Genomic DNA, 27023 nt, shown 5'->3' with positions numbered 1-27023 from the left:
TCCGGAAAGTAATAACTGACATAACTTGCTAATGACCTGTCTAATGAAGCTAAGAAACAACTAAGCACAGACGACAGCGTTTCACTTAATACAATCACAACACTGTTTTAAATAGAACGACACCGTTTAGCTTCAAACATAATAAAAGCTGTTCTAGCCGTTGGAGAAACTAGCCGTTGAAGCTCTAGAACTTTGAACATTTTGAACATTACTCTGTTCTGTGATTTTACTCTTAACAATATTTTTCTGCAATTGTAATTCCTATGATTACTTTGCAGTCAGCTTGGGCTTCTTGAGAGTTCCCGTGCTCCCGTGCTCATACAACAATTCCGTGAACCCTTCAAATTCAGAAACAAAGAAACGCAGGCTCAATATATTGTTAGGGCAGTGAACAATATATTGCTTAATATTCAAGTAATTCATCACCACTATTGTTGCTCCTCTCTTATCTCTTTTTTTTTTTTTTTTTCGTTTCCTCAAAAGGATAGTACTGGAACAATTTCTCAGTACCTACTCTAGAAAGTGAATCAGTGCTTGCTTCCATACCCTTGTGATTGATGTTCAAGAAAGGTAGGGATGCCTGTTAAAGATAAATCATCATTGATTCTTTGTCAAAATGGCCAATCAAGAATTGGATACCTTTCCTTTCTAATGCTTAAGTTAAAGACATTTACACTACATATAATAACACCCAATTGTTTGTTCTCCATCGCCCTTTTGATTCATACTTAATTACACTTAAAATCGGATCACGGTGCTCTGCGATTGTTGGCTACAATCTCTCTGTTGTAACTTGCTAAATTTCTTTGTTATACACTTCTTTGCTTTGTATAGGAGGTGTAGGTAAGTACTAGAGACTTTTCCTTCTGGTGTTACTCCTAAATTTTACTAAGGTAATGCTTCTCTGATTTGCACATTGGTTTCACAATTCGATTACTTTTCTATTTATTTTATTTTTGTTATTATTTTGTTCTTTAGTTATTATTTTCTATTAGTTATTAGTTTAAAGAAAGAACATGAAGAGAGAGAGATTTTTCCAAAAAAGCTATATAAAATTAAGAAGTGTGAGAATGTAAGTACAAGCTCAAAATATATATATATATTCAACCTCTTGCGGGTAACGATGGCAATGGATAACTCCACCCATAAATGCAACACAATTTTTGTAGATTAATGTTTAGTATAGATGAGTATATATCAAAGCGGGGTTAACCCAGTTTAATACAGTTAATAAATAGGTCAATTCCATGTTGAACTCTTTAACTTGTAATCAAACCCAAAATTACCAGGCTCATAATTTGTGTCAAGACGAGTAACTCATATAAATACATGATATTTTTGTCCATCATAAGTATGAACTTTTACTAGTTATATTGTTAATCCTTCATTAAACCCTAGAGTTCCTCACCGTTTTTTATTTTTTATTTTTAATTGCAAAATAAAGGAAAAACTATCATGTTCATTGTATTTCGGAATTTATTTGTTTCTAATTGTTAATACTTAGCCCAGATTTGACCCAACCCATAACACATAGCCCATGGATCATCCACATGGGTTATTTATCCACAGGCTATCTGATAAGTGGATTTAAATTCAAGTTTAAATTTAAATTGGTTTGAGTATGAGTTGTCAAGATCAATAGTGGAGTGATATATGATGGATTGAGTGATTATAAGACCACTCATCTTGATAGTATGTTTATTCAATTTGTATTTAAATACTATTGCAACAATTAAAGAGGAAAAAAAAAGGACCGACAGAGAAATTATGAGAACAAAAACAAACATACAATTCCTAAGTAATCTCTCAAGCAAACCATTTCTTTCTTTGCACACCATCAAGAGTACCCTAGAACTTGGAGTAGAATCTCAGAAGAAACTTTGGTAGCCTCTCCAATGACAAAAAGGTGCTCCAAGAATTGTAGAGGTCGTGTGAAGGAGTTTGTAAAGTAAGGAAGAGAAAGATCTGGGAAGCGAGTAATCGGTTCTATTAAGGTATGCAAATATATGGCCCAGCTAATATCTTCAATATTGATACCAGAGCTATGGATGCTCGTTTTCCCTTTTGGATTAATGAACCCAAGATCTTTGTTGCTTTTAAAAAATCCAATATGCATGAATTTTTAGAGGCATGTTATGGCCTAAAATTGAGTGATTAAATCATATGAGTATGTTTCTAATGATGATAATAGCATGCTTTTAAAATATGGTAGCGAGTTATGGCATGTAAAGAGATACAAAATCTAGTTTTGAAAATTGGTATAAAAAAAAATATTAAAAAAACCAAAAAATTGCATACCAATTTTGACTCACTAAAACTCATTTTTTGTCAATTATTTTCATGAATTATAGTATATTTTACAAGCTTCAAAACAATAGTTTACCGGTTTAATTTGGACTTAAAATGAGTAAGTTATGGTCTTTTAAAGATTAGTGTCAAATTAGGGTTGAAGGTTGAAGATGATGAACAGTGTTCATCAAATTCCACTCTTAACTTGAGGTGTAAATGTTCGAACCAACCCACAAACACGACACAAACCCAGCATGGATTTTTTCGGGTTAGGGTTGGGCCTTAGCAAGTTTGGGTCATAAACGGGTCAACCCAAAAGCGACACGATAAGAAACTTGTCATAAGTGGGTTAACCTGCAATAAACATGTTTGACACGCTAATTTATTTGTGTCAACCCAAAATGACCCATTTAACACAACCCGTTTAACTCATATGACAAATAAATATTCATTTTATTTTAGATTTTTCAAATACCTTTTATATCCAACCTATGCTTTAAATTTAAAAAGAAAAGTAAGCAATTACAAGAACTTGCAAGGGATATAATTGGAAATTGAAACTTTACAAACCCTAGATCTCTAAACCCTGCAAACCCTAAATCTCTAAACCTTCTTATAATTGGTTTGCACTAGAGATTGGCTATATGGAGAGAAAGGTAATCTTATTTGTTTCTTTAGTTATTATTACTCTTACATTATTATTTAGTTCTTGTAAAACTGTTGAGGCATGATCATATTTTTGAACTACTAATACTTATATATTTTTTTGGCATAGAACTTGCACAAATAAAATTGGATGAGCTTATGGGAGATGTTATGAATTTGGATATTAACAAAGAATCTATAGATGATAATCGTAGTTATAGTCATGATTAGTCTACTTTTTGCTCCAACTCTTTCAATATTGATACTTAGCATTTGGTGAGTTTTGAGGATATTATATTTTTGTTGAACTATGTTATTTTGAAATTGGGTTGAAGTGTATGCACTTTTTTTAAAGTGTAAATAAATTATTTCTAGATGGATGTTATATTTTTGTTGAACTATATTATTTTTTGAATGTAGGTTGAAGACTTGAAGTGTATGCATTACTTTTGAGATGTAAAAATAAAAAATAAAAAATAAAATAAAATAAAAATTCTAGATGGATATTATATTAAATATTATGTAGGTTGAAATAGATTGTGTTACATTCGTGTCAACCCAACACGACCTGTTTATTAAGCGTATCAAGTGGGTTGGGTCAGGTTAACCCGCCTAATTAACAGATCTGGTTACGGTTGAAGGATCATGACACAATTATTAAATGTGTTGGGTTAAAGTTAAGCCATTTAATCGAATACTCCTATCTCGACAAGACATGAACCTGACACGCTAACCCAAATTGACATCCCTACTCAAGGGCATAGCATAGGATCCACTCTAGTGGCTTAGGGCATATTTTGCCAAATAGCATAATTTTTGGAAATATTTAGGAAAAAAGCATCGGATCAAACTTATTTAGTTATGTAGCACTTTTTCGAACTCAAGTTTGTCAGTTGACAAACTTGAGTCCAAAAAAGTGCTACATAACTAAATAAGTTTGATTAGGTGCTATTTAGCAAATATTTCCTAAAATTATGTTATTTAGCAAATATTTCCAGTGGCTTAGTGCCAGGGAAAGTACATTGCTTGAACCACGACAAAGAAATGACCACTTTTGTGGTGGTCTAGCCAGTAAGAATGGCTTATAAGAGCATTCACAACAAGGTTGCTAAAAAATATAGATTTTAGCAACTTAAAATACAATTTTATCTATTTTAACACCCCACTTTATAATACATCCAACATCAAAGGTTTTATTTTAACATTCAACACATTAAAATAATATAAATAACACAATAAAATAATATATCCAGCACAATAAACAACAACCACAACCATCAACACATTAAAATACTTTTTTTAACACCCCACATTAAAAAATTAGTTTTTGTTTTGAGATTAAGCTACAATGAGCTGCTATCTCTAGTTGCTCACTATAGCTCAAACACAATAAAATAGTTTTTTTTTTTTTTAATAAAAAGTTTGCCTTCTTTGCGGTAGAATGCATTTTAGGGTATTACCTTATTGAGGATACTCTAAGGGTGTTTTGAACCAGTTCGCCTATCGGTATGACAAATTCCAACCATACCAATTAGTTTGGTACAATATTGACTCCCCTAAATCTAACACTCCCTGTATATTAATAAATGGGTCAAATTGGTTATGTCTGTGTCAATCCAAGATAACATGTTTGTTAAGCATGATATGTGGGTTGGGAAGTCTTGCATTGTGTCAACCAGCTTAACAAATGGGTCGTGTTAGTGTTGATACAAGATTATTAAAATAAATCATGTTTGGGTTGACCCATATAGTTGAATACCCTTCACTCGACACGACATGAACACAACCCAAATAATACGAATTCCCATCAAAATTGCACATAATTTTCTATGAAGGATTTAGTGTTACACAGTTACACCCGATACTCCTATTCATATATCAATATTGATAGGAATTTTAACTACAATGCCATTTGGATGGTAACCATCAATCCCTAACACATTTATATCCATATATATCTAAAAGTTGAAGCGTAGTATTTATTGTTGCTATAATCCTATTGAGCTACATCAGCGGCCACATCATCTACCAATTCTCCATTTCTCTCCACTACTTCCAACCATAACTTCTCTTTTACCTTTTCATCTCTCTACTACTCCCAACCTTAATGTTACTCTTTATCTACCTCTTCCTCTTCATTTTATTTTGACTATTCTTATCCCCATTCTGCTACTATAAATATGACATTTTCTCTCCCATTCTATACATATTTCTCACATGAAAATGTGATTATTTCTCTCCCTCTCTCTCTTCTCTCTCTCTCTCTCTCTCTCTCTCTCTCTCTCTCTCATGTTTATATGGTGTGAATTTTTTATTTTTTGTATCTCTAATTTAGATTGATGTATTTATATGACTTCTTTAGAATTTTATTTTGGGTTGCAATTTGCTTTTGTGTTATTAAGTTATCATCTTTTCTTTTCTTTTTTTCCTTTTCTATGATTGTTAAATGTTATTCAATTGCATATAAATATAGTTTACAAAAATATAAAATTATTCTATTATATATCATAGCTTGGATAATTTGGTGTTTGACTTATGACTATATTTTTTATTTTGATGTTTCTTTTTCTCATTATATTTTCTGTTTCTCTCTTGAAAAAGGTGATTACTCTCTCTCTCTCTCTCTCTCTCTATAATTTTTTTTTTTTTATGAATAACTATAAAAATATTAAACATGTAAGACTATGATAGAAAGTAGAAACTCATGGGCTGTTTGCTAATGTGTTTTGAACAACAGTTTTTGTTGTTTAAATAACATAAAACGTATTTCTGCAACACTTTTTTACCCACATATATTTCCACAAAACTTAAACAACGTTACTATAAATCTCTTACCAAATGGAGCATGAGGCCTTTAGTAATTTAGATTGTCCATGTTTTTATTAAAAAAAATTCTAATATTTAATAACTGATTTTTTTTCTTTTATATTTTTTTATATAGATTTTTTTTTTTAATGTAGTCTAAGTTGTTTGCTGAAATTTTACTCTAATAGATTTTATTTAATTTTTTTAGAAAACTATTCTACGTCTTACCAATAACCCAATTTCATTTTATGTTAGCATGGTTAATCGATCTGTTGCTGTTGTCCTTGACTTAAATATCATGAATTAGTTTAAAAATTCTCTTATCAACACTTTTTTTGCATATTAACAATCTTCTTTGTCTCTTTTGTAAAGCATTCGCCTATTGTAAGATTGTTAGGGCAGTGAACAATATATTGCTCAATATTCAAGTAATACCTCACCAGTCTTGTTGTTCCTTTCTTATCTCTTTTTTCCTTTTATTCGTTTTTCAGGTTTTTTTTTTTTTTTTTTTTCGTTTCCTCAAAGGGATAGTGGAACAATTTCTCAGTACCTATTCTAGAAAGTGAATCAGGGCTTGCTTCCATACGCTTGAGATTGATGTTCAAGAAAGGTTGGGATGCCTGTTAAAGATAAATCATCATTGATTCTTTGTCAAAATGGCCAAGCAAGAAATCATCATTGATTCTTTGTCAAAATGACCAAGCAAAGCAAGAATTGGATACCTTTCCTTTCTGATGCTTTAAGTCAAGGCATTTACACTACATATAATAACACCCACTTGCTTGTTTTCCATCACCCTTTTGATTCTTCCTTAATTACACTTAAAAATTGGATCACGGTGCTCTGCAATTGTTGGCTACAGTCTCTCTGTTGTAACCTGCTAAATTTCTCTGCAGTACACTTCTTTGCTTTGTATCGGAGGAGGAGGAGGTAAGTACCATAAACTTTTCCTTTTGGTGTTTCTTGAACATTTTTCCACTGCAAGTTACTCCTAAATTATTCTAAGTTAATTTTCTATTTATTTTGTTATTTAGTTATTACTTTATATTAGTTATTAGTTATTAGTTTACAGAAAGAACATGTGAGAGAGGGAAAGAGAGGTTTTTTTTTTCTTCAAAAAAGCTATATAAAATTAAGGGTGAAAATGTAAGTACAGGCTTAAAACAAATTAAATATTCAATCTCTTGTGGGTAACAATGGCAATGGATAATTTCACCCATAAATGTGACACAATTTTTGTAGATTAATTTCCGGTTTTGATGAGTTTATATCAAAGTGGGGTTAACCTAGTTTAATACGGTTAATAAATAGGTCAATTTCATGTTGACCTCTTTAACTTGTAATGAACCCAAAATTATCAGGCTCACTATTTGTCTCAAGACGAGTTAATCCATTTTAACACATATCAATGAAACTCATATAAATACATTATATTTTTGTCCATCATAAGTTTGAATTTTTACAAATTATAATGTTAATCCTTCATCAATCCCTTGAGTTCCTTGCCCTTTTTTTATTAAAAAAAATCCAAAATAAAGGAAAAATTATCATGTTCATTGTATTTTGGAATTTATTTGTTTCTAATTGCTAATGCTTAATTGGCCCAGATTTAACCCAACCCATAACCCATGGCCTAAGGATCATCCACATGGGTTATCTATCCACGGGCTATCTGATAAGTGGATTTAAATTCAAGTTTAAATTTAAATTGGTCTAAGTATGAATTGCCATGATCAATAGTGGAGTGATAACAATGGGTTGAGTGGTTATAAGACCACTCGTCTTGATAGTAGGTTTATTCAAATTTGTATTTAAATACTATTACAATAGTTAAAGGAAAAAAAGGGACCAATAGAGAAATTGTGAGAAGAAAAACGACATACAATTTCTAAGTGTTCTCTCAAGTAAGTCATTTCTTTCTAGGGAAACCATCAAGAGTACTCTAGAACTTGGAGTGTGAGAATCTCAAAAGAAACTTCGGTAGCCTCTCCAATGACAAAAAGGTGCTCAATGAATTGTAGAGGTTGTGTGGATGAGTTTGTAAAGTAAAGAAGAGAAAGATTTGAGAAGTGAGTAATCGGTTTTACAAAGGTATGTAAATATAGGCCCATCTAATATATTCAATATTGATAGTAGAGCTATGTATGCTCATTTTCCTTTTTTTGGATTAATGATTCCATGATTTTTATTGCTTTTAAAAAATCCAATATGCATGAATTTTTAGAGGCATGTTATGGCATGAAATTGAATGATTCAATCATATGAATATGTTTATAATGACAATAATAGCATGCTTTTTAAAATATGGTAGTGAGCTATGACATGTAGAGAGAAATCTCTACCAAAAGAGAGCTCATGAATCATGAACGTTATTCATGTTCCACCAAAAGGTCCTACTACACACCTCCACATGCCTATCCAAGCCTCCATGTGTCAACCACACACTTGCATCGCCACCTCCTTGATCACATATGCCACGTTTGCGTCCTCTTCCACATGCCATTTTCTCCGACTTTGGCACGTGTTTACTCTCCACTACTAACCACACATTAAGGAACTCCTACTTTCATGCGGTGGCAGAATTAAGGATTTAATTTTAGGGAACGAAATTCATATTTAATGCACACATGCGCACACAACACAGGATCACTCCTAATAATAAAAAACCATTTGTCTGAATACATAACAATATTTAAATGTAACAAAATTCCATAAACATAGCATATTTGTTGCGATTCAAATAAAGGATTTATATGTTAAAGGGTTTTTGTTTACACACAAATAAGCCATTTTTTTTTTTTTTTTCCTCTTTGAAGTTAAAAGTTCTACTTACAATTCATATAAAAGAATTTTTAGTAAGTAAACTTACAAAGCTTTAAGTTCAACTCGTGTGAATTATGATAATTTAGTTAATACTCGTAAAATGATCAAATTGTCACATCTCAAAAATAATATTGTGAACATATATGTACCTAAAACTTTAAAGTTTAATGTAGAAGAAAATTTTGTTTTGTGCTTATAGGAGCTTTAATAGACATCAACAAAATAAGAAATATTTTCTTTTTCTTTTTTAAATGAGGTTTTACACACACACATATAAATATATATATATATATATATATATATATATATATATATATATCAACAACAAAAAAACACACATAAAGAAAATCATATGAAGGAATAAATAAATTGTCACATTACTACTAACTAAACCTTGGAGATTTAAACTCGTTATCACACTATTCTATCTCATAGAAACTAACTAGAAAATATATTAAAGAAAAGTCAAGCCCTTTATAACTTGATTTTTATGGTTTTCCACGAGTTAATATCGTAGACTTAATAGACTACTTTAGCAGTACAATACTCCATATCATTCCGTCTAATGTCAAAGAACATGGTTATTTTGATCTAATTAGTAGTCCGGTACCGATTAATACGACTGATTCTATCATTTCATTTAAAAGCCTATATCTAACCTTTAAAAATATTTTCTTTTAAAAAAGTAATAAAAAAATACCAATATTTATTTTAAGTAGACAAAAAAAATTGAGATTCAAGAGAAAAAAAAAATACAAAAATACAAATTACACCCTCTTTAACTAAAATTCAAATTAGGCCACTAATCTCACTTTCATTCAATTCACTTATCTAACTTTTAACTCTATTTAACTTAATACTTCCATCTACTCTGCTAGCTATGTCGCCATTAAATAGTTCTATACTAGTCTTTTTGAAATTTTTATATTTAAAAAAGTTTTAAAGAATATTTGTGCTGGAAAAAAAATTAAATTGAGAGAATTACAAATTAAAAAAATCTTGCAACTTTCACAGTAACCAAACAAAAAATAATAATAAACGAAGTCCTCCAAATTCCTTTTATGAAAAATCGATCATCTTAAAACTTTCAATCCACAACTCAAAATCATTTGAGTAACACAAATAAATAAACAAAGATCTCACCACCCAGGTGAAATCGGAGAGAGATCCCATTGCGACCCACACCGGACAGCTCGCAACTCTGTCTAGTTCCTCAAATAGGTAATCGTTCTTTCAAGGTGGGATTGAGAAGATGGTGTGGAATCTCTGATCTAGGAGCGAACAAAATAGTCTGACTTGTTTAACCAATAGCCACAACATGTTCTAGTGAAGCGAATGGGCAGCCCAATACCATTTCTTTTGCAAATTTGGTGCTTCGGCATCATGCTAGAAGGTCCTTCATTTCATACCCAAATGAAACCCAAAAAAAAAAAAGTTTGCATACAAATTACCTTTATAACTTTATATTGGATGTGGACGTAGATAAATCCACCATTACATTGTATTTTTTGTTATATCTTCAATACTTGTAAAAATTGAAAGATTAAAGATCAATAACTATATTATCAATCAAATATCTAAATTTCAAGTTTTTGTAATCTTTAGGAGTGGCAATTCGTGTTTGCAAGTTGGGTTTGTGTTGTGTGGAGCCATGAGTATTCGGCTATATAGGTTGACCCGAACCCGACCTGTTTAGTAAACATATCAGGAATCTTCAACCTGAACACAACCTGTTATTAAACAGGTCAACCCAACCCAACACGTTTAACTCGTTTAATTAACAAGTCATGTAAAGATCAATGCAAATGACCCATTTAATAATCTATTTGATGAATAGGTCATACAAAACCTATATAATCTTTCTCAATTCCCATATATCTAAAATTAAAATACAATTGCAACTATAAATATAGTAATAAACATATATAATAAAAAAAAACCATTAATTAAGAAATAATATCAAAATAACTAATAATTTTATAAGCTAAACGAGTCAAACGGGTTCGCATATTGAACACGAACACAACTTGTTTATCAGACGAGTTAGCCATGTCAGCCCGAATATGACCCGAACCCGTTTAGCCTCAACCCATGACCTGTTTATAAACAGGTTAGTCATGTCGGGTTCATGGGTCGTGTCAAATTTTGCCACCCTTAGTAATCTTAAATTATTCATAAAAATAAGTTTATTGCTTAAATATTAAATAATATCCAATTTGAACCAGATTTGACATGCATATTAAGAGTATATATAACATATAATCCAATAATTAAAATTTTGAAATATGTAGCCATGTTAAATTTTAGTGGGAGTTTATAGCCATTGCCTACAAACTATTATGTAGGCAAAATTTTTCGTTTAAATTATTTTAGTGACATTTGAATTTTGTGATTGTTTGACAAGAATTACAAAAATAAAAAATAAAAATATTGGCTTAATATTTTAAATATTTCATTATTGGAGTAAATTTCTTTATTCTTTTTAACATGCACGTCAAATTTTATATTAATCATATATGATTTATTATTGAATTCATAAAATCATGTTTTGTGTATAGTTTTTAAATGCAAAAAACTTGAAATTTAAATATTTTATAATGAAATAGTTATTGATTTTTTATTATCCAGAAATCCGATAAGCATGGACAATATAAGAAGTATACGCAATTCAATGATAGATTTTTCAAAACACACATCTAATAGGCATTTATTAGCCTAAAAATTAGGTATAATATATCATGTTCCCAAATCGAATTCCATTAGGAATTTAACCTAATTCCTAGAACTTAAGGATTTTCACTATGTCATGCAAGGAGAAATATATAAAGGTGGTAGTATGATTTTCAATGCATCAAACCTTAATTATGAAGTAATAGTATAGATATCCCCAAACAAAGAATCTAAAATGGGCCCAAGCCTCTACTCCTTGGACTAAGTCTCACAAAATCTTCTATTTGAAACCAAAACACTTTCAAGTCAAGTTAGGTCACAAGCCGAACCAAACACAAAACCAGGCTCCACATAACTCAATAAATTCAAATACTTGGTTGCATTGATCGATAAAATACAAATAGAGTAATTTTTTTTTTCTTAAAACAATTAAATTTAAAACAACCAAATGTTTGCATTCAATTGGAGAACCTAGTGTAATATGCACCTAATTAAGGTATTATACCTAAGTTTCATCCAAAATATTAAATGATGTAACATTATCAAAAGTTACATCAATTTTAACTTGAAGCCTACCATCTATAAAAAGGTATTTGCATCCTATAAAAATAAAAAATTAAACAAATTTATAATGGATAGGAGGGGATTTGATTATTATACTCTCCTTTTTACAAATAATGCTAGAACCACATAAAATAGCACAATTTTTGTCACTACTCATTACATGGCAAGCTGTTTAGAGTTGTGACAAATGTTATACCATTTCATGTGGTCCTAGCATTACTCCCTTAAATTTACTGCCACACATCCACGGATCTACCTGCCTCTTCAGTCATGTGTCTAGTGTAGGTATCTTTCAATAATAATAAAAGACTAAAATCCAAATTACACGGTATAAGTTTAGGTCAATTTTCATTTTTGACATTTAATTTTTTTTTCTATTTTTGAGTTATCCATAAAGTTTACATTCATTGTAATTTGGTTCTTCCGTTTAAAAGCCTATATTTAACCAATTAAAAATTATATTAAAAATATAAATAACTACTAAAAAATATTAAGAAAAAAAAATCCTGATATTCATCAAAAGAAAAAAAAAAATCATCACCTAATCAAAATCACTACACATTGTCAAGAAAGATCACCGTGAACCACCACGCGGTCCACACCCAATAGTACTACACACAGCCCCTCAAATTAGAATTAGTCAAAATTAGCCAATTAGGGAATGTTCAAATAGCATTACACTCAGTGCCGAAGCCACTTGAGGGCTGAGGTGGGGCCTTGGTGATCCCAAAATTTTTGAAAAAATTAAATTTTTTTTTTTTTTTGGAAATATCCTAAATAATTTGAAAATTTTTAAATAACCTTGTCATTTTGCCCCCATATATGATATTATACATATTTTAAAAAGTCTAAAAATAAACATAATTTTCATTTAAATAAAATAAAATCCATAAATACATATGTCAACAAATTACAATAATTAAACCTTCAGCATCTTTAAAATGAATATATAGGTATTTTAACAATTACCTCAACAAATAAAAGGGAAAAAAATTCTAATTTTCATCACAACACATCTAAGGCTTACTTGTACCACAGCAGCAGAAAAATTGAAAAGTCAGAAGCTTTGTTGATGTGCCGCACCACCAAGCCCCCCACATAGTTGCAGAAACATTTTGCCTCACACAGGTGACTCTCTCTCTCTGTCTCCGTTGGTGACTTGGCATTTGCCTTCTTTTTTTTCTTTTTCTTTTTTTCTTTTCAGTTCTTTCCATTTCCCTCCCATTGATGCTGTTGTAGTTTGTTTACAATATAAAAAGTAAAAGTTTTGTACTGTGACTAAACTAGACAAGAAAGAGTGAAATATTGAAACTTCTGTGGGCCCTTCATCCCCGGACTGTGCAGTGTTCTGTGTCCCTAGCTAACCGGTTGACCCCTTATTTTTAACTCTTTCCCAAGGTACTTTGCATTTGCTTTCTTTTGATTTTTTTACCTTACTTTTCATTTGCTTTCTTTTTTTATATTCCTTATAATATATTATTTATTATTATAATAATTAATATATAATATACCGAATGGCATTATAAATTATAAATGTACTTGATTAGTTGATTAAAATATACAGTGTATACTACTATATTAACATTTCATAGTTGATAAAAGATATTAAATCATTTTGTCAATCCTGTCTCATGATTGTTTAATTTTAATTAAATACACTTTTGTTTATAACACATATTGTACATTACTATTTTACATTTCGTACACAAATATATATATATATATATATATAAATGTGTGTGTGTGTGTGGCCTCCCAAAGATAAATTTCTGGCTCCGCCATAGTTTACACCGAAAAAATAGAATTTGATCAAATGACTAATATTAATTAGTTTTAAACCAAAAAAAAAAAAAAAAAAAAATCTCGGAAAAATTAATCACGTAAAGCTCACTGGAAAGCTTAAAAAAAATCCTCTTGAGCACAAGGACGCTTTGATACCAATGATTAATCAAAAACAAAATAAAAATCTAGAAAAATAAAAACAATTAATATTCACACTCCTATCTATTTCGGTGATTGGCAAATGCTTAAACCTGAATTGGGATGAATGAAAACTTTTGACATAAAAAATAATAATAAAAAATAAAGAGAAAAAGGGAAAAAGAAAAGAAGAAGTGAAGCCTGCGTGGGGATGACGCTAGTATTTTTGTTCTACACCCAACTTTTTTGTTCACAAAATTCTAAATGCACGTAGCACCAACTTACTTATCACAAGTTTATTGGATTAAAGAAAACCATTCTAAAAACTTCGGCGATAATTGCAACGCTAAAACTATCTAATCAGTAGGTCCACTTCAGTGCAACCATCACTTCTGACTTGGTTTTGCATAAATGAAAGTCATAATACTTAAAATTTTGTCTTTTTGGTTTTGAATAAATGAAAGTTAAATCTTTAAATTTCTTCTATTTTTACAGAGAATCCAGAAGAATAAAGCAAAGAAATGGATGTTGTTTCAGTTATAGTAACCATAGGAGGATACTTCGTGGACCCAATCAAAAAACATTGTGGCTATCTGTTTCAGTACAATAGCAACATCAAGAATCTTGAAGATCGAACTGGGAACCTTAATGCCAAGATAGATGGGGTGCAATTAAAAATTGACGCAGCAAAAAGGAACGGACAGGTAATTTTACCTGTGGTTGAGAGGTGGGTAGAAAAGGCACGCAACATCCTTGATGAAGATGCCGAAGCAAATAAGAAGGGCTTAGATGGTTGGTGTCCACGTTATTCCTTGAGTAGGAAAGCTAAGAAGAAGACTCTGGAAATTGATGTACTACTAAACGATGGACAATTTAGTGAAGTGTCCTCTCCTCCTCCTTCGCTGGGAGTAGGATCTTCATCCATAGAAGGCATTATGGATTTTGAGTCAAGAACAAAAATGAGGAGAGAAGTTTTAGAAGCACTAAGAGCTGACGAGGTCAATATGATTGCCATATGCGGTATGGGGGGGATAGGGAAAACAACAATGGCAAAAGAGGTAGCGAAAAGAGCAAAAGATGATAAGTTATTTGATGAAGTTGTGATGGTGGTGGTGTCCCAGAACCAAGACTTGAGAAAGATTCAAGTTCAAATTGCGGAAATGCTAGGTCTGCAACTCGTTGAAGAGAGTGAACTTGTGAGAGCAGAACGATTAAATAAGAGACTATCAATGGATAGCAAGCGTGTTCTTGTAATATTGGATGATGTGTGGGATGCACTTGATTTAGTGGAAGTTGGAATTCCTTATGGAGGTGAACACAATAGATGCAAAATCTTGTTGACATCACGAAGTGAAGAAGCCTGCACTCAGATGAAAACTCAGAAGATTTTTCCAATCAAAGTTTTATTTGAAGAAGAAGCATGGAATCTTTTCAGGAGGATGGCAGGTAATTGTATCGATACTCCCAATCTACACCCAATAGCAAAAGAGGTTGCAGAGGAATGTGGAGGTCTACCTGTTGCTATTGTAACTGTTGGAAGAGCTCTAGAAAACAAAAGCGAGTTTGAGTGGAGTGCTGCACTTCAACAGCTTAAAAATGCTATCCCAAAAAATATTCCCGGTCTTGATTCAAAGGTGTATTCCAGCATAGAGCTTAGTTATGGTTACTTAAAAAGTGATGAAGCCAAGTCATGCTTTTTGTTATGTTGTTTATTTCCGGAAGATTATGATATTCTCATTGAACTTTTAGTGAGGTATGGGGTGGGACAAAGGTTGTTTGCAAAGATTGATACTGTTGCAGAAGCAAGAAATAGAGTCCATGCAATAGTTAAGAATCTCAAAAGATCATTTCTACTGTTGGATAGTGAGGTAGGAGAACAATTTGTGAAAATGCATGATGTTGTACGGGATGTTGCAATATCAATTGCAGAAAATCAAGGTTTTCTTGTACGATGTAATGAAAATATGGAAGAATGGCCAGAGAAAGATTCATGCGAGCGTTCTACTGCAATTTCACTTGTAACCGTAGAATTGAAAAGGCATCCCGATGGCTTGGAGTGTCCTAAACTTGAGCTTTTGCAGCTAGCATTTGAGATTGACACTTTGCAAACGCTCCCACCCAATCTATTTAAAGGGATGAAAGGTTTAAAGGTTTTGTCTCTGTTTGGTATGTCCTTTCCATCATTACCACAATCAATCAATGTCCTTCAAAACCTTCGGACCCTGCAATTTGGTGCTTGTAAGATAACAGATGTGTCAGCAATTGGAGAACTTAGGAAACTAGAAATTCTTAGCTTTATTGAATCTAAAATCAAGGAGTTGCCAGGAGAAATGAGAAATCTTAGTTGTCTAAAGTTGTTAGAATTGACAAATTGCAGTGATCTTGAGCGAATTCCACCTGATCTCCTATCGAGTTTATCTCACCTAGAAGAGTTATACATGTTTGGAGTAGATGTGAAGTGGGAACCTATGGAACAGGAAGAAGTGGATGAGGAAGAGGAAGAAGAGTACCAAGAAGAAAAGGAAGAAGAGAAAGAGGGAGCAAACGCAAGCCTTACTGAACTCATGTCTTTATCCTATTTGGTGGCTTTACAAATTCAAATACCAAACATTAAGGTCTTGCCAAAAGACTTGCCCTTCAAAAATGAAACGATAAAATTTCAGATATTTGCAAGTGGTAATGGAGATGATGATTTAAACTATTTATTTGAAAATAGTTTGGGACTTGCAAGCTGTGACCTAAGTGATATTGCAGGGAGGCAGATGCTTCTTCAACTTTTAAAGAGATCTGAAATATTAAGGTTGAAAAAAATAAAAGATTTAAAAAACATTGCGTATGAGTTAGACAAAGAGGGTTTTCAATGCTTGAAGGTTCTAGAAGTTGTTGGAAGTGAAGATGTAGAATATGTAATGGATGCCACATCATATCTGACTCCACGTGCTGCCTTTCCTATCCTGGAGTCATTGGAACTAGAGGGATTGATTAATTTAAAAGAGATATATCATAGCCAATTCCCAGATAGATCCTCTAGCGGTGCTTGTTTTGGCAGCCTCAAATCTCTTCGACTATGGACTCTACCAAGACTTCTTGGCTTTTGTACAGGCGTGGGTCCCGTTGAGCTTGTCCAACCAACCTTGAATCAAGAGGTATGTATGATTCTTTCTCTCTCTGTAAAATGTTACTATTATTTAATAAATTGTTGTATAGTTAACTTAAACTATTCAAAAGCTCGTTGTTTTATGTTTATCAAATTGATTTATCAATTTTTTGACATTTAGTTCTGGTCTGGATTTGATGCTAATAAAACTGAAAAAGTTGAACGCTGATGCTAATAATAATTTGATGGATTCATCAGGTTGTAAGGATCGGCACTGATGAAGTGACCAATCTTGAAAAGCACAAGACGACAGACATTCAACAACATACTGACCCATTTCCTGAATCAACACCCATTATCTCTCATAAACTCTTCTCATCCAACACCATCTTGTGGGCACCGAATTTAGAAAATCTTGAATTGGAGGAAGCTGATTCACTAGAAGTGGTATTTGATCTTGAAGGACTGAAGGCCAACAAAGATCACGAGAGAATTGCAATACTTGCTCAGTTGAAAACTTTAAAGGTAAAAAATTTATCTGAGTTGAGATACGTGTGGAAGAATGTTCCACAAGGAATTCAAGGCTTTCAAAAACTAACATCCATTGAAGTAAGTGAATGTCATCGTCTAAGATATTTATTCCCAACTTCTATTGCAAAACTGCTTGTGGAACTTCCAAGCATTAAGATAAGAGATTGTGACGCAATCGAAAACATTGTTCAAAGAGATGGAGAAGAAGAGGCAACGGATATCATCCTGTTCCCTAGAGTTAGTTCCTTGCAAGTACAAAACCTGCCAAATATGATGAGTTTCTGTATCAAAGCTTATTCTTTTGAATGGTCATCCATTAAGGAGATTCATTTCAGTCATTGTCCCAAATTGAAAACAATTGGTTCAGAAATTCAGAGCCCAAAAAAGTCGAAGAAAATCAATAGGGAATTGGATTCAAGACCCAATGAGCAAGAACTTGGGTCCTCTGGTTTTGTTTGGCGATGCCTTGAGTGTGTACCACGTCGCAAAAATTACGGTCTGATGGCTATGTCAAACCAAGGCACTACCAACAAATCGCAAAGAAGCTACTCTGTGAAGGAAGATTTACGTACAAATTCTAGATTTATGCACTCATCCTGGTGGACTATCGTCACCGACTGTCATATAGATAATCCAATCAATCAATTGTTTTCCATAACCTTAAAGCATTCAACACAATTAGGTAATAAAAAGACGTTGATTGCTTTTCTATTTAGTCATCCACGGATCTGTTTATACTTTATACCATCTTTTTCTCTAAAAAAAAAATACAAATAATAATTGAAAAGAAATTATTATTTTACATGTTTATCGGTACTTGATTTTTTGTAGGGTACTTTGAGTAAGTCAATGGATCCAAAAGTTATTGATAGCGACAACCCCTCAGAGATATGGTCTTTTTTTCCATCTCATATAATTGAGTGCCTAAAGAATCTAGAATCGATTGAATTGATTAATGTTGCTTCATTGGAAGTTATATTTCAACTTGAGGAACTAAATGTTGAGGAGGAAACTCACATGGCACCAGTACTAGATCAGTTAAGGAAATTGAATCTAAGTTTTTTACCAAAATTGATGCACATATGGAAGAAGGGTCCGGAAAGGATCTTGGGCTTCGGAAACCTGAGATTGTTAGAACTATGTAAATGTGACAGTCTGACATATTTGTTCTCACCATCAATAGCAAAATTACTTGTGATGTTAGAGGAAATTAAAGTTAGTTACTGTAAAAAGATTGAAGAAATCCTTGCAAGAGCAAGAGAAGAGGAAGAAAAGGACGTTCTGTTCCACAAAGTGAACTCAATCTTGCTCGATGGCTTACCAAATCTGAAGTGCTTTTGCAATGAAGCCAATGCTTTAGAGTGGCCATCGCTGGAGGAAATAACGGTAAGTAATTGTCCTAGTTTAAGCACGTTTATTCCATCTAAGCTGAACACACCTAAGCTAGAGGGAGTATACAATGGTGAAGAAATGTGTCCTTGGATGGGAGACATAAATGCCACCATAGAGCATCTTCAAAGGAAAGGTATGACATTCTCACCACAAATATCTCACTAATGGGTGAATTTTAACTCTTTTGTATAGACCATCGCACTATATAATTTGCAAATACTTTAAGCTTTTATTTATTAGTAGAAAAATTAGACCCTAGTTTTATTAAAAAGAAAAAAATAAGTAAATAAAGGAAGGAAAAACACAATTTACATATACGAAAAAGATGCCTTGAAAAACAATAACATTTTCACTTACGATCAAATATAGTAGCAACAATCATTTTTCCAATAGCAAATATTATGATTACTTTAATCACATATATATTTTATTCATACAGGAAAAGTAGGTGAATCATGAGACACAGCAAGAAGAGCAAATTGAGACTATTGAGAAGGATATGTGATGCTGGGCAAGACATACAGTAGGTGAGCAAGCACATTACATTTTCTTATATCAGTTTAGTATTTAGTCAGTATCCAAAAATGCATAAAAATTAAAAACAGATACGACTCTTATATATATATATATATATATATATATATATACACACACAAGGCACACCATTTGAAACACTTGTTAAGAACTATTTTCGTGGTCAAGAATCATCTACAGTTGGTAGAATTAGAATCCACACATTGTTTAGAAAGATCACTTTTTCTTTTCTTTTATTTAAGAATGAAAGATGCTAATTAGAAGTAGAACTAGTTGTATTAATGTAGACTAATGATAAAGTGATTCAATATATGATTCAATTGCAATGATTTTCAAAATCTAGGTATGTGGCTTTCTTTTGGTCTACTACAATATCATTTATTGATACCGTGAACCAATGTTTTCATAACTCAATGCATTGGTGGTCTTGTGGTGCACATTGAATAAGACTCAAATAAGAATCACAACGAACACTACATAAGTTGTCTGCAAGCAAGCTTCTGACCATCCACTCAATCAAAAATTATTCAATTGCCCTTATGTTTATACTTATTACCAACTAAATCTCTTATCCATCCTCAGCACACTTGGCAAAAAAAAAGACACAATCACAATGCAACTTGACTCTAATTATCAAGTTATTGGACAATTGAAACCAATCTATTTAGCATACTCAGTTGGCATTCAAAAAAGGTATTTATTGAACAACGAGTCCAATACATCTTGTTCAGTATATAGTTAATTATTAGACAATCACTTGTGCACTGACTTCTTGTGAGCTAATAGTTTTCATTCTCATGTTGTTGGCTTCTCTAAGACCTTTATATCCCATTTTCAGAGTATTTTAATGATAGTTCTATAAAATATAAAAAATCATATTTGGTGTAACATAATATTGTTAATTTTGCTCTAATTTTATATTTATATTATAAGAACAAAACATCACATTCTAGAAATTAAGTTAAAATCTTTAAAAGAGTATACGAAATAAAATCATTATAGTTTAAGCTTCCCTTTTCCTCATCATATATGGAAGTATAAAAGTGATGACAATAGTCTTATTTAACTCACTATAAATCTAATTTCTCAATTACATTTATATAACAGGTTATATCAACTACATGATGTTCAACCTCAAGTTAGTAAGAGAAGATGACACTGGGATATATGAAGAAGGAAGCAGTTTCACAAAACTTATGAGAAGCACATCTAAAGCCATGCTCATTCCCAACGGGGCCTTATATTGTTTTCTTTTTATCATATAACTAGCCGGATCTATCTTATGCTATTTGTATATGTATTCTGAGAGCACCATTGTATGATAATACTCTTTTTGTTTTTGTCTATGTTCAATCTTTTATCATAATACTCCAGATTTGAAAAACTTCTAAGCGTTTTTATTAGCTCTATGTATGCTCAAGTAAATACACACATATTCGTACTAGTTTATCTTCTTGATGATTTGATAGTTACTAAGTTTCTTTGAACTAGAAACAAGTTATATTTAATAGGATCAATATTTTAAATTCCTTTCTCTTTTCTTTTTTCGGTTATGCCTTCATATATTTCGATACCCAGACTTTTACGCTCTTTTTTTCTTTTTTTTTTGACACATTGAAAAAAAAATATTATTAATGAAGAGAGCTGTACAGAGAGTAAAACCAAACTTCCTCAGCGCATTTCAGCATACAAAATTGACTTTCCACTAAAACCAAACGATACAACCAACCTACAAAATTATCATTGCCAATGAAATTGTGCACAGAAACATATTTACATGTTGAATATGAATAAAGAAAATCCAAACAACAAAAAAAAGGAACTCTTTCACCAATATATAATCTGAGTCTGGTATACAAATCGATTACTGTAACCTACATTACAAATACTATTCTATTTTCCTTCCTGGTTCTATTAAACAGCTAACATAATCTGATTATTGGATCAATAGTTTAAACATAAGAAATGAGAATAAACAACTTAGGTAAACATATGTGACACTAGAAGTGCCGATGGAGATCATACAACAACGAGGAGATCAGAGACCTGCAACTTTCAATTTGGTAATCAATGTGACTAACGCATGAAAACCCAATCCCAAAAGGAATTTAGGGTTAAAGTTCAACAGCAATCCACTAAATGGTATCATAAAACTGCCTTATCTTTTTTTTTTTTTTTTTTGATAAATATAAAACTGCCTCATCTACAGTTACAAGAAGCCCAAGTTATGTACAAGCTGCATCAAAACTAGTACTAAGCCTTTTAAATGTTTGATTTGCTTCACCTAGCAAGGGAACAGTTTTTGCAGAAAATAATAATAATAATAATAATAATAATAATGGGAAGTTAATGAAAAGTAACCAGACCCTTTTTTTCTTTTTCTTTTTTTGAAGACTCCCCCCAACCTGCATAAAAATTCCCAAGCAAGATTAAATGCATAATGCTTTAAAGAACATATACAAATACAACATTTACATGTAGCATTTGGTTTAGTCCTCATGTTCCAAATATCTGAAAACATTCAGAAAAGTGCGATCTGGAAACAATAATCCTAATGCCATGGGAACACAAACTGGCTAATTATGGACAAAGAACATAAATTAAAATTTTATAATTGTGCGAGGCTTACATTCCTCAAAACAATTAGACTTACAGATTTACTACCATGTTACTGACAATATCAAAGTAGCTAAAGCATTTTAAAGCAATGCCAAGAAGAAATATTCTATCATGTGTAAGGATTATCCTAGCACTTCAAATCTAGCCTGTTTCAAAATTGAGTTCCATCTCAGCATCATTTCTTCCTAGTAATGAGTGCTTGAACCATACTAGGAAAACAAATAAGTGGGATCAAACCAGAATAGGAAATTACTTGGTGAAGGAATCCCTCAAGTGTTCCAAGCTTTCTATGGCCATGGCCATTTGACCTATATAGTTTGCCACATTCCCAGAAGATCCTGATGAGCCAGCTGAGCCCTTGGCCAATGCCTCTGCCAGGGGTTGTTGCAATGCCTCCATGCCTTGTGACAGAGCATCTTCAGCCTGTTGGAATGACTGCTGCAAGCTGTAAATGCCTACCAATTGTTGCTCAGTTAAAGGCTCCTATTGATTCACAAGAAGCAGCACCATTTGGCAATTCAGTCAAAACTGTTAAAAAATCATTTTTTTTAAAAATAATGAAAAAAGAAGTGCTGCCAAGATAGAAACAAGGTACTAAAGATTTTAATTTTTGACACATGTTAAAACAGAATGGCTAAAAAGTGCTTTTTTTTTTTTTTTTGTCACAACATCTACAATACATCCTTTCCAAAAATGGATGATGAGTAACAAAGACACAATGTAGAAATCAGAACTTCCATTACTCGAAACATAAGAAGAGATAAATATAGTCCTGTATATTATGTGCTATAAACTCAATTCGGTCAAAGGAAAAAAAACTAAGAGGAAAATAAAATAAGGCTTCTGTCGCGGGGGGGGGGGGTGGGTCATTTATACAGACATCATTAAATATGCATGTGTGTGGTGCATCTTCCCCTATTAATGCCATACATGTGTTATAAAAATGGTTAAGTGACTAAATTCATCATTGCCTAATAATTTAAACTTTTGGGACAAGTGGTAGTATGTCAACCTATGAGAGCAAATGGTCCTATGTTTAAACTTTTGTTTTCTCGATTACAAAAGCCACAATTTTAACAGGGCTAAATTCTAATCATGCCACAATTTAAAAAATTGATAATGAAGGGAACCTTTTGTAAAACCTAAAGGCAACTAACCTCACTTGGCAAAACCAGTTACTAGGTAATCCAGGGGCATTCACCCATGAAGGACTAAGGAAAAAAATAGTTCAAAATCACAATAAAGAACAAATAAAAAAAATAAAAAATTAAGTTCAAAATTCAAAATAAAATCAGAAATAATAAATTCTGATTTAATTTGGTGCTCCTTGCATCAAAAGACATGTAATGACATTGAGATATATGTTTAGAAAATTTCAATGTGAAAGAATTGGTTTTCCAAATTTGCGCCTTTGGAGCATACCCCAATTAGGTCAAACAAAATATAAGTGGATCTACATGTGAAGTTGATTTGAATTAGGGAAGCCAGCAACCAGTTTTAAGATTTTTTTCTTTAGCGAAGCTGCATTGCAGGTAAGAGTTCATCTAATGTAGTTTAGCAAAGAAACCTGAATGAGCTACAGAAACAGCTTGGCATGTTTTAAACCCTTTAAGGTGTCCATATCAAATTGTATGTTGAGCTTGCCTGAGGCTTATCATGTCATGCAACTGAGAATTTAAACATATTTTATCATAAACCTCAGTAACTTGCATATTTAAGCCACAACCATGTGGTTACATTTTTAAGGACCTTAACACAAATGCTTAGAAATATGATTCTAAAGTTTTTAGTGATATTAATTCCGTGATTAATTTTCCAAATCCAAGCATACAATCCATAAAGAATCAAAAGAAAAGGAAGTTTAAATTCAATTTCCACTCATTATATGGGACTAATATCCTGAGGTTAAGATGAATATGCCCTAAAAGAAAAAATATTCATAGAAACATAAGAACAATATCCTAAGGCCTCACATTGAAATGGAAAAAGGATAAAAGGAGTACTGCACATAATTGAGTATAACATTGTCAAACCTGCTGGCGGGCTCGCTGGAGCTCTTGCTCTAGTTGAGTTAGCTTTAGGCGGCTACTCTCAAGTTGTTTCACATATGCCTAAATTTTTTTTTTCCTATCGGCTTTCTCCGGCTGCTTCACAATTTTGAGCAAGCTGGCTTAATGTCCACAAAATTTTGATTTGAAAATTTTAGAACATGTATTATTTAAATCATATTGATCTGAAATTACCTGAATATACATTGTTTAAATCATTTTACCTTTTGATCCCCTGATTTCTCTTTTGATTTATCACTGGAATCAGAAGCCACAACAGCAGCCAATTGACCCCTTTCATGCTGCACAAGGACAAGGAAAGCACAAACTTAAAGTCGCTGCTAAAGAGCAGCCAAGCTTTGCAATTAAACAGAAGGTTCTTACATGCAATATTAGTATTACTTTCACATGGCAACACCAAAAGCAAAGATAGTTCTCATTACAGAATTTTCATACGGATATAATGAAAGGGCATATTACTTTTCAGCATCAAACTTAGCTGCATTACTACGAGGTATATATAGATGACATAATTCTAGAAAGCTGAATAAGATACAAAAACAATGCGAGAGACATCACCCTTTCATTATTGTCATCTGTTGAGGTATCAGTCCTGGGGCTTGCTTCTGCCACTGTGGACTCTCCCCAGTTCTCATGATGGCCACCAGATGTAGAAACCAGATTCAGCTGTGCTTCTTTTGTAGTGATAATGTCTGAGAGCCCACTATAGCAGCAGATAGATTTATATCTGAAGATGCAAGTGACCAAATTCCACAATGCAGGAGAAAGGAGAAAAGACTTGGAAGTGCTTAGTATTGATTTTATTGAACTTGAAGTAAGTAACTGTTAATGAAATTGAAATAATTACCCATATTTAAAGTAGCAAATTGAACTTCTGTACTTAGGGCCTGGCTACTTGACTTCATCTGTTTGTATAGTGGATCTATAAGCCAATAAAGTTATCAAATAGGGAGAGAAGATGATTGAGAAACTTGTGAAATTCAACATGAGAAATATGCATCCTAATATTATATCATGTTATGTTATTATATATTTCACAAAAAAAAAAAAAAAAAAAAAAAAACCCTTAAGATTCATAATTCAAACAATTACATGCATGCCCAAATTGCAATCCAAGCAACTTATAAACCATGGAACAGTATTTTCAGCGATTGTAATTCCTACACTTCCTGTAATTATGCTTTTTCAGGCTCATACTTCAGGGGAAGTTTAAGAAAAGATGAATAAGAAAAATTTATGCAGAAGGTCAATATGAATCCTAAAGGCAATATTTCTGAGCTCGGGTGAAAATAGTTACAAAGGAATTGATCCACCTAAATTACCAGGCTATGAGGCCATAGGAATTTGTGGACATGATTATTGGGTTTAAATACATAGTTATGAGGAAAGCCACCAGGAAATTGAGTTTCTTATTCTACATGGCAGAGAAAGGAGAGATTGGACACAACGCTTTCTACTCAAGAATTTAGTAGGGAATACTTGTTATGCACTTATTGAAGTTAAAGAAAAATAAAAAACAATGAATAGAAAAGAAATACTGTTTAAGTGGTAATTGAACGAGCAACAACAAGATTAATCTAATCTGGTCAAAGGTTGAGTTTTGGCTACATACTTATACTTAGGTCAACATCTATGTGTAATCCAAGTGATTGCTCAAAAGTTCGGAATTCTGAAATTCAGGAACCTATGGTGTTTACTTTTGTGCCACTGAAAATAATAAGATCATCAAAATCACCAGTAATAAACTGCCGAAAAGAAAAAAAAGAACCATAAAAAGTATTTTAATCCACATTCATCAGGCAGGTACTAAAAGCTAAAAGTATTCTAAGAATACAACAATCCATCCACAAAAACACGCATCCATAAAGAGCCTATATATGTTCAAAGCATAATTAAACTTTCAAAAACAATTTTCAGTTTCATAAAATTACTACAGTAAAGACAATTAGAATTGAATGATTACTCGTGACTGAATTCATCAATCAACCGATTATTTGATCACAATTATAACCTACTATTATACCCAAATTTTAAACTCAAATTAATTTGTAAAAGACAATTGTGAAAAGGAAATAATCTAGAAAGGAAAATGTACACCTACATAAATAGTGAGATGACACCTGAGCACTAGGATGATCTGATAAAACATTTTAACTAGGATAGTGAATCGAAATAATTGTGTTTGTAGACCAGGGAAATAGTCAAAGATAGCAATTGTTTTACTCTTTTTTACCTGTTCACATATAATCACACAAACATTAATTGAAACCCCCACACTTTCGCCCACATAACTGTTCTGATGAATTTGAAATAAAATATATGCCTAAACTATAAGAAAATATTCAGTCTGATAGGAGAGCCATCCTTCACTGTGCTACTACCCATGAATCACCATCACCATGATAATCAAATTCACCACCATATCCCCCTCAAAATCAAAACCCAAAAATCTTAAACCCCTTCACAAAACCAAACTAACCAGGAACTCCAAAGTCACAGACTGCAGTACAAGTATCTTCTCAAGCTAAGTCAAACTACCACTTACTTCATCACCTCCTATTCCATACCACAAGAGCAAAGATGCAACATTTACCAAAAAAAAAAAATACAAGCTAAAACTAAAACCCAGATCCAAAAAACGAACCAAACAACAGAATCAACCTGTGAACCTTAAAATTCACAAAAACAACATAGTTGTCCGTACACCCCACAAACTAAAAGCCCAATGAAAGACCCTCTAAACCCACAAACTTTTGAGAGCCCACAATCGGAGCAGATAGGAGAAAGGAAAAAAGAAATTCAAGAGCTCAGTATTAATTCAATAGCTAGGAGTAGGACCTGGCTACTTGAATTCATGTGGTTATATAAATCGTTCATGTTATTGTATATTTCCCAAAGTAACGCCTTAAGATTCATAATACATAGTATTACAAGTACATGAATGCATCACCTCTTGAGAGTTCCCGTGCTCATACAACGATTCCGTGAAACCTTCAAATTCAGAAACAAAGAAACACAGACTCTCAGAGAGAGAGAGAGAGATGGAAGTAGACTAGTGTGCTTTG

At 32.3% G+C, this 27023-nt stretch overlaps 1 protein-coding gene and 2 long non-coding RNA genes across 8 annotated transcripts; 2 read left to right on the top strand and 1 right to left on the bottom strand.

The window, feature by feature from the left end:
• Positions 1-6600: 6600 nt before the first annotated feature.
• LOC115954259 (probable disease resistance protein At4g27220) lies at positions 6601-18507 on the top strand. Its single transcript, XM_031072172.1, has 7 exons — positions 6601-6669; positions 7663-7830; positions 12835-12924; positions 14212-16199; positions 16254-16862; positions 17072-18026; positions 18176-18507. Exons 4-7 carry the CDS (start codon positions 14238-14240, stop codon positions 18187-18189), a joined length of 3540 nt encoding a protein of 1179 aa, XP_030928032.1. The 5' UTR covers positions 6601-6669; positions 7663-7830; positions 12835-12924; positions 14212-14237; the 3' UTR covers positions 18190-18507.
• Positions 18508-18722: 215 nt separating this feature from the next.
• LOC115954263 lies at positions 18723-20496 on the top strand. The gene is made up of 3 exons (XR_004083868.1): positions 18723-18869; positions 19176-19263; positions 20378-20496. It is a non-coding gene; the product is annotated as an uncharacterized LOC115954263 (long non-coding RNA).
• A 937-nt stretch (positions 20497-21433) lies between these two features.
• On the bottom strand, positions 21434-27023 carry LOC115954261. Of its 6 annotated transcripts, none has more exons than XR_004083865.1 (6): positions 26909-27023; positions 25571-25665; positions 24517-24880; positions 24162-24239; positions 23923-24059; positions 21434-22372 (listed from the first exon to the last, which is right to left on the bottom strand). It is a non-coding gene; the product is annotated as an uncharacterized LOC115954261 (long non-coding RNA). The 6 variants fall into 6 exon arrangements; XR_004083867.1 differs by lacking the exon at positions 25571-25665 and having other exon boundaries at positions 24517-24685; positions 24806-24880; XR_004083864.1 differs by lacking the exon at positions 25571-25665 and having other exon boundaries at positions 21653-21675; positions 22143-22372.

Source organism: Quercus lobata, chromosome 7 (genome assembly GCF_001633185.2).
Source record: "Quercus lobata isolate SW786 chromosome 7, ValleyOak3.0 Primary Assembly, whole genome shotgun sequence".
Classification (NCBI taxonomy): domain Eukaryota; kingdom Viridiplantae; phylum Streptophyta; class Magnoliopsida; order Fagales; family Fagaceae; genus Quercus; species Quercus lobata.
The sequence above is the reverse complement of the archived record's forward strand: the minus strand, read 5'-3'. Positions and strand labels throughout refer to the sequence as shown.